The sequence below is a fragment of the Alexandromys fortis genome, unplaced genomic scaffold (genome assembly GCF_014885135.2).
Source record: "Alexandromys fortis isolate MF-2015 unplaced genomic scaffold, M_Fortis_MF-2015_v1.1 scaffold_90, whole genome shotgun sequence".
NCBI classification, from domain to species: Eukaryota; Metazoa; Chordata; class Mammalia; order Rodentia; family Cricetidae; genus Alexandromys; species Alexandromys fortis.
The window spans coordinates 6,687,444-6,694,811 of NW_026067985.1; the positions used below are offsets into that span (position 1 = coordinate 6,687,444).

The 7,368-nt window shown below is 43.4% G+C and overlaps 1 protein-coding gene across 9 annotated transcripts in view; it reads left to right on the forward strand.

The window, feature by feature from the left end:
- Hectd4 (HECT domain E3 ubiquitin protein ligase 4) overlaps positions 1-7,368 on the forward strand; it is a 182,052-nt gene that overhangs the window by 118,626 nt on the left and 56,058 nt on the right. For all 9 annotated transcript variants that reach the window (XM_050158911.1, XM_050158912.1, XM_050158919.1 and 6 more), the window contains exons 44-49: positions 998-1,113; positions 2,265-2,368; positions 5,355-5,516; positions 5,629-5,777; positions 6,395-6,474; positions 6,771-6,934. In XM_050158911.1, coding sequence (XP_050014868.1) covers positions 998-1,113; positions 2,265-2,368; positions 5,355-5,516; positions 5,629-5,777; positions 6,395-6,474; positions 6,771-6,934 — 775 coding nt within the window. The remainder of the gene's footprint in view (positions 1-997; positions 1,114-2,264; positions 2,369-5,354; positions 5,517-5,628; positions 5,778-6,394; positions 6,475-6,770; positions 6,935-7,368) is intronic.

A 7,368-nucleotide genomic window follows, 5' to 3' on the forward strand; every position in this document is an offset into this window, starting at 1 on the left:
GGACATCCAAACTGGCTAGGCTCCCACAAAGCCAGAACATGAAGTAGGATCAAAACCCAGTGGCATTGTCCTTGGCTTCTCAGCAGCCCTCATTGTCCGCCATATTCAGAGAGTCCGGTTTTATCCCATGGTTTTTCAGTCGTAGTCCAGCTGGCCTTGGTGCCAGCTACTTTTCTTAAATGACTCAGGTCCATCACTTTCCAACCTGGTGACAGGAAAATGAGAGAATGCTTTTAGTTCTATGTCAGAGAGGGGATACCTTTGCCTACAAATATGTTTATTCTCTGCTAAACAAGAGTAACACAGTTCTCTTGACAATGAACTTCTCAGAAACTTTTCACATGTCTGGTGACTCAAGTGAGAGAAATCAGCATATAGATTTTCCACCTCTGTTTCCCTCTTATTTCCAGAGCTCTGTCATTGCTCACAAGGCACAGTGAGGCAGAGCTTTGGCAAGTGGCCATCCAGCAGTTTTTATCTCCTAGTGGAAACTGTATCGCAGCAATGACTGGGAAAAAGGCTTCTTAGACAGCCACTTCATGGTGTCTTTGAGGAACTGGTTACAGAGCCCTCCTCAAATGCCAAACTTGTGGCTTCTCACACTTTCATGTAGAATGGGACGGAATACACAAGCATGGGACCCATATGTCCTCCATGTACTGTAAGGAGTATCTGGATTTCTTGGACTCCCTGTGTAGTGCCAACGCTGTGGAAGGATTGTGGTGCTAGTTAGTGTTGTTCAGGGATGGTGACCAGAAAAGAATGTTCATATACATTCCTTCAGGGGAAGCTTTTTCCACATATTTTCAGTTTGGATGGTCAGATCCATAGGTCCAGACCCTCATGGATATGGAGGACCAACTATATATTTCTAAGCCAGTCTGCTGTGGAAAAATAAGATGTAAAAATGACAAAATTGATTGAAATGTTTCATAGTTGATATCTTAAAGAATGAACATTGATGACTTTGAAATGTTGTGAATTTTTTAACATTAAGAGCATGCCTGGTCATGGCGCAGCTTTTAGAAGACAGCCTGTTCTGTGAGGAATTCATACAGCAGTGTCCAGCAGCCGTGGAAGTTCTGAACCTTGTAGCCCAGGAGTGCAGTGCTGGTGAGTGCCAAATGAGTGCCGGTGCTATGTCTATGGAATGATGAGAGTACCCACAGTCCACATTCGCTGAGCTCCAAAGACAGGGCTCCCTTCAGCCCCCGCTAGCCAGGAAAGCAGTACTCTTCAGTGAGCACCAGGCCCATGCCTGAGTGTTTTCGTATTTTCTCTTCTATATTTACATTAATATGAAGAGTCTGTGGTGACATCTTCCCTCAGGAGAGCCTGCATTTAAGAATTACAGGATTTTTGTTTTGTTTCTCACTATGTAGCCCTGGCAGGTTTGGAACTTTTTTTATTAATTAATTTTTAAGGATTTGTTTGCATTTTTTATGTCTCATATACAGATGTGTCTTTGTGAGGGTGTTGGATCCCTTGGAACTGGAGTTATAGACAGTTAGTTGTGAACTGTCATGTAGGTGCTGGGACTTGAACCAGGGTCCTCTGGAAGAGCAACCAGTGCTCTTAACTGCTGAGCTACCTCTCCAATATGTGAAACTTTGATGTAGGCCAGGATGGCTTCAAACTCAGCTCCACCAACCTGGATGCTAGGATTAAAGGCATGCAATACTATGCCCAGCCAATGTTAATATTTAAAATCAACTTGAATTTTAAGTGTAATGGCCTTCACTTGGCATGAGTTGGGTATTCCTATATTTCTGTAACTTTGGAGATTGGGGCAGGAGGATCAGAACTTCCTGGTCAGCTAGAGCTAAATAGTTTTAGGTCAACCTTAGCTAAATACAAAGGCTCTATTTTAAAAACATAAAATAAAGAGGTAGGCTCCATTTTTCAGATGATAAGAATCATAGTTGTCATTTGCTGAGTGTTTATCCAGTATCTAAGACTCGCCTAAAAGCTCGGCTTGAGTCACACCATCTTATCTTCAAAACCCCTTTAGGCATGGGTGCCCTCACTGCCCTGGGTTGCAGTTGAAAGACATAGGAGTACCTTATCCTTGCTGATGCTCCAAATCTAGGCTGCTCTACTCCAGGGCCAGGCCTGCGCCCAATGTACCTTGCTGCTGAACTTTGTGAGGAGACAAATGGTGCAGGGCATTTTCTCTTTTGTAAGGATGGAGATAGTCTTTATAGGTGAATATTGCTGTTTCTTGGAGCTGTTTCACAGGTTTCATTTTCTGTGTCCCTCTACAGGAGAGAGGCTTGCAGTTGTTGAGGTGCAGTGTGAACGGCTCAGGATGCTTTACCGGGACTGTGCTCGACCTCCTCCACCTCCACTGCAGGCTGATCGGAGACAGGTGAGACCTAAATGCCTCCCTGCAGACTGTGATTCTGCCGTTAAAGAAGGACAGGCAGTAGAGTGCGGCATTAGAACGAGCGTGTGGGACTGAGAGTATAGCATAGAGGAGGAACTCTTGCCTAAAATGAGACCTGTCCAGTCCTTTTGCAGCTGTACTGCCACCTTTGGATGTCAAAGAATACTGAACTGACATCCTAAATGTTGGAGCATTATACTAGGGAGCAGAATTTATTAATTTATCTGAATTATGAATAACAAAAACACTTTTTAAAAAAAATTAGGGAACTGGAGAGATGGTAAAATGCTTGCCGTGCAAACTTGAAGACCTGAGTTTAGTTTCCTGGCACCCTTGTAAAAGCCAGACATGGAGACATGCACCTGTAATCCCCATACCAGGGTACCAGAAACAGAAGTACCTATGGGGTTCTCTGGCCAGCCAGTATAACCAAATCAGTGAAAGATCCTATCTCAAAAAATAAAGTAGGGGCTAGAGAGATGGCTCAGAGGTTAAGAGCATTGCCTGCTCTTCCAAAGGTCCTGAGTTCAATTCCCGGCAACCACATGGTGGCTCACAACCATCTGTAATGAGGTCTGATGCCCTCTTCTGGCCTGCAGACATACACACAGACAGAATATTGTATACATAATAAATAAATAAAAAATACATTAAATAAATAAATAAATATTAAAAAAATAAACTGAAGGAGACACCCAATGCATCTACATCTATTTGCATGTATGCAAAATAAATAAATAAACCCACAAAACTAAAAAGTTATGTGCTTTGTATTAGAGCAGTAGTTCTCAACCTGTAAGTCGTGACCCTCTGTCTCTAATTACATTACGATTCATAACAGTAGCAAAATTATAGGTACAACGTAGCAATGAAAATAATTTTATGGTTTGCAGTAACTATAGCACAAAGAACTGTATTAAAAGATTTCAGCATTAGGAAAGTTGAGAACCACTGTATTAGAACATGACTGATAGAAATTAAAACATAAAAAAGCAAATATGAAAATTTGCTGCATTTTTTATGCTTGTAGCAACTTTATTCACAATAGTCAAAAGTGAAAATGACCTGAAATGCCCATCAAATGTTGAATGAGTTAGTAAAATATAATATTCAAACCGGGCTGTGGTGGCGCACACCTTTAATCCCAGCACTCGGGAGGCAGAGGCAGGCGGATCTCTGGGAGTTCGAGGCCAGCCTGGTCTACAAGAGCTAGTTCCGGGACAGGCACCAAAGCCACAGAGAAACCCTGTCTCGAAAAACCAAAAAATAATAATAATAATAATAATATTCAAGCAACAAGCTAGGGCATAACTGCATTAAGGCCACCTACACAGTACCATATATTTCCTGGTTCTGTTTGTGTGCACAGAAAAGATGAAGCAGCAGATTGATGTCAACAGGGGCTTGCGGAGGAGAGAAGCAAGTGAAAGACTAGGGCTTGACTTCTGATGAGCATGGGATTGCTTACAGTTAGAAAACAAATGCTCTAGACCAGAATGTGATAATGACTACATGGCTCCACAAACATATCAAAAGACACAGACTTTTAACTTGAGATGGACAGATTTTATATTATGTGAGGCATGTAAATAAATTGCTGCATTCAATAAAAGCATGCACAAACATCACTTGGCATCTCAGCATATTCAGTTACCATGGTAAAAACAGTGAGGTGTGGTTTAAAAGGCAAGTATGTTCTCATCTGGCTTTTCCCTGGTGAGTCCCTTTCTGTACATCAACAGCAGTGTCCACCATCCATATGCTGTGTACACTTACTCCTTGGGCTGCTATTGCCAGGCCTGTGATTGCAGCCTTATCCTCTCATGGCTACAGTTCTTTGTGTAGGATGTGTTGAAGTTGGTGGGTGGAGAGGAGCTGTGTCTCATAGGGAAGCCTGGCACTTGAGTGAAGTATTAGAAGCACAAGGAGACAAGCAGCTGACCCACAACACACACTGTTACCCATCTGAGCAGTGTCCTTGGAATACAGCTTCTCTTTATACACTGAACTAAGATTGTCTTATGTATACATTGAACTATGTGAGGATGAGCATGATGAGAGAAAAATGTCATTTAAGGGGAAAACCAAATATATATATACTTGTAATATATATCATTACAAGCACCAGAAGGAGAAATGGAAAGCTGAGTAAGAAGATAAGCAGATGGGATTCAGGAGAATAATTTCAGTAGGACTAGACACAGGGAAAGTGATCAAGGCCAGCCTGATCTACAGAGAAAGTTCCAGGACGGCAAGGACAACATAGAAAAACCCTGTCTCAAAAAACAAAAAAATATATAAACAAAATAAAAAATTAAGTTTATGTTGGGGGAAAAGCTAGACTTAACAAAATAAAATAAAATAGAAATAAGGCTTTCGTCTTCTAAAGACTTACTTTGTGTGTGGTTGTTTTGCCTGCCTGTGTATACGCCACAGTACCCGAGGAGACCATTAGTGGGCATCAGATCCCTAGAACTGAGTGCTGGGAAGTAAACTCAGATCCCCTGCAAGAGCAGCCAATGTGGTTAACCTCTAAACCATCTCTGTAGCCCAAAGATATATTTTTAATATAATTTATAGAGCCGGGCGGTGGTGGCTCACGCCTTTAATCCCAGCACTCGGGAGGCAGAGGCAGGCGGATCTCTGTGAGTTCTAGACCAGCCTGGTCTACAGAGCTAGTTCCAGGACAGGCTCCAAAGCCACAGAGAAACCCTGTCTCGAAAAACCAAAAAAAAAAATAATATTATTATAATTTATATTTAGGGCTGTACAGGGATGGTGTAGTTGAATGGGAGTCCTTGCCTAGCAGGTATAAACCTTTGGAATCCCTTCCCAGCCATATAACAAAAAATTAAAATAGAAAGAGCAGAGAAACAAGATTTTAATCATATCAGATAAAAATGATTTTCTTCTCTGAGAGAATAAGGAGATTTGCCTGCTTTGTTGAGTGAAATTCTTCCTCCTGCAGCCCAAAGAGATCACCTGGAGCCCTTCTCGAGTATTCCCTCCAGTTCGTGCCTGCATGTTCTCATCTCACCTCACCTCTGTCACCTTCCTGGCTGACCCCAGCGCTGGTGGAGGTCTTCCCCGGGGCACGTTTATCTATGCCACCTCCCCACTGCCAGTTCAGGTGAGAGGCTCATGGCAACTCTTCCTATACTTCAAACTGGTAAGAAGAGGTAGGTGGTATGCCTTGTCTATTGTTGCCTTCTGAGTCTCACCCTCTTCTGGTGTCTCTTCAGGCCCCGTCTTTTTACTGGGAGATTGAGATTGTTTCCTATGGAGATACTGATGATGACACTGGACCAATCGTCTCATTTGGCTTTGCTACAGAAGCTGAGAAGCGTGATGGGGCATGGACCAATCCAGTCGGCACTTGCCTTTTCCACAAGTAAGTGACTGTTCCTGCTACAGCTAAAGAGAAATAGTGCTGCTGGACATGGTTGGTCTTGCTTTTAATCCCAGCAAATCTTTGTGAGGTTGAGGGCAACATGGTCTATATAGTGAGTTCGAGGCCAGCCAGGGCTTTATAGTGAAACCTTGTCTTAAAAGTGGGTCAGTATTCTCGGGGAAAGTGACTTCCTGTAGGTGTTTATGGATATTCAGGGAGCCAAAGTGTGGTTGTATGTGTTCCAAAGTGTGGAAGTGAGGACAGCGAAGTGTTGTTTTCCTCTTTGGTTGTTTATGGTTCCTCAATACCATCCCTTCCTAGTTATCCTGCAACAAGAGACTTGTTTTTCTTCATTTCCCAAACATATTTGAACCCATATACCATGGTGCTATGATGTAGGCTAGGGATTTGCTAGGCTGTTGTAATACTAAAGGCACAGTATAATATTCCCAAGCCATATGTAGATAGTGCCAATTGGAAGTCTGTTAGTGTTTAGGAAAGCATTGCTTACAACTATGGGGTTTCCTCCTTGCCTGCCCCTTCTCTCCTTCCTTTCTTCTTTCTGTCCCTCCACATGGCTGGTGAGTCTCAGCTTTGACCCCTTGTTCTCCTCCCAGCAATGGCCGAGCTGTACATTACAATGGCTCCAGTCTGCTACAGTGGAAGAGTGTCCGCCTAGATGTCACACTCTCTCCTGGTGAGTGCAGTGGGACCTTCTGACTCTGCATGCTTCTGTGGGGAGACCAGCCTTAGAGCTAGATGGGTTAAAAGTTAAAATAATCTTGGCAGTTGGAAATGGGCCATTTGTCTCTGAGTGACAGCCAAACACCTGCCCTTGTTGTCTGCTAGTTACACCACAGCTCTCACATTATGAAGCCATTACCCTTAAAGCCACTATCTTGTAACTTAGTCCCTCAGTCATGGGGTTGCAAATTAGCAGTTCACTTGATAGTAAGATGGGAAAATGTGTGCTCTTCCTGCTCTCTGCTGTAGGTGATGTGGCAGGAATTGGCTGGGAAAGGACCGAGGGGACCCCACCTCCTCCAGGGCAGCCAGCCAAAGGCCGGGTGTACTTCACATATTGCGGGCAGCGGCTCACACCATACCTGGAAGATGTCTCTGGGGGAATGTGGCCTGTGGTGCACATTCAGAAAAAGGCAAGTCACCATGATAGGAAAGAAGAATAAATTCTTGAAGGAAATGTCTTCCTGACCAGAAGGGACATGAGAAAAGCTTTTGTCTAGCCATCCTTTGCACAGTGATAGTACATGGCAAGCCTGGACAAGTGCTTCCTTCCCTTGGTGGACCCTGCAGTCTTAATTTGAACGATGCTGTGTCCAGAATTTAGTACGAATCTGCTGTGACCACCTCTTAGCCATCCTTCCTTACCAAGGAAAGAAATGGCAGTAAAATGTCTCTGAAAAAAGCTTATAAGACTGGCCTTCTAAGTCATGTGGTATGGCAGAAATCTGGACAGTTGTCCTCTGGTAAAGACTCAAAAGTTCAATACTCCTCTTCCCCCAGAGCGTGCTCTCTCTCTCTCTCTCTCTCTCTCTCTCTCTCTCTCTCTCTCTCTCTCTCTCTCTCTCTC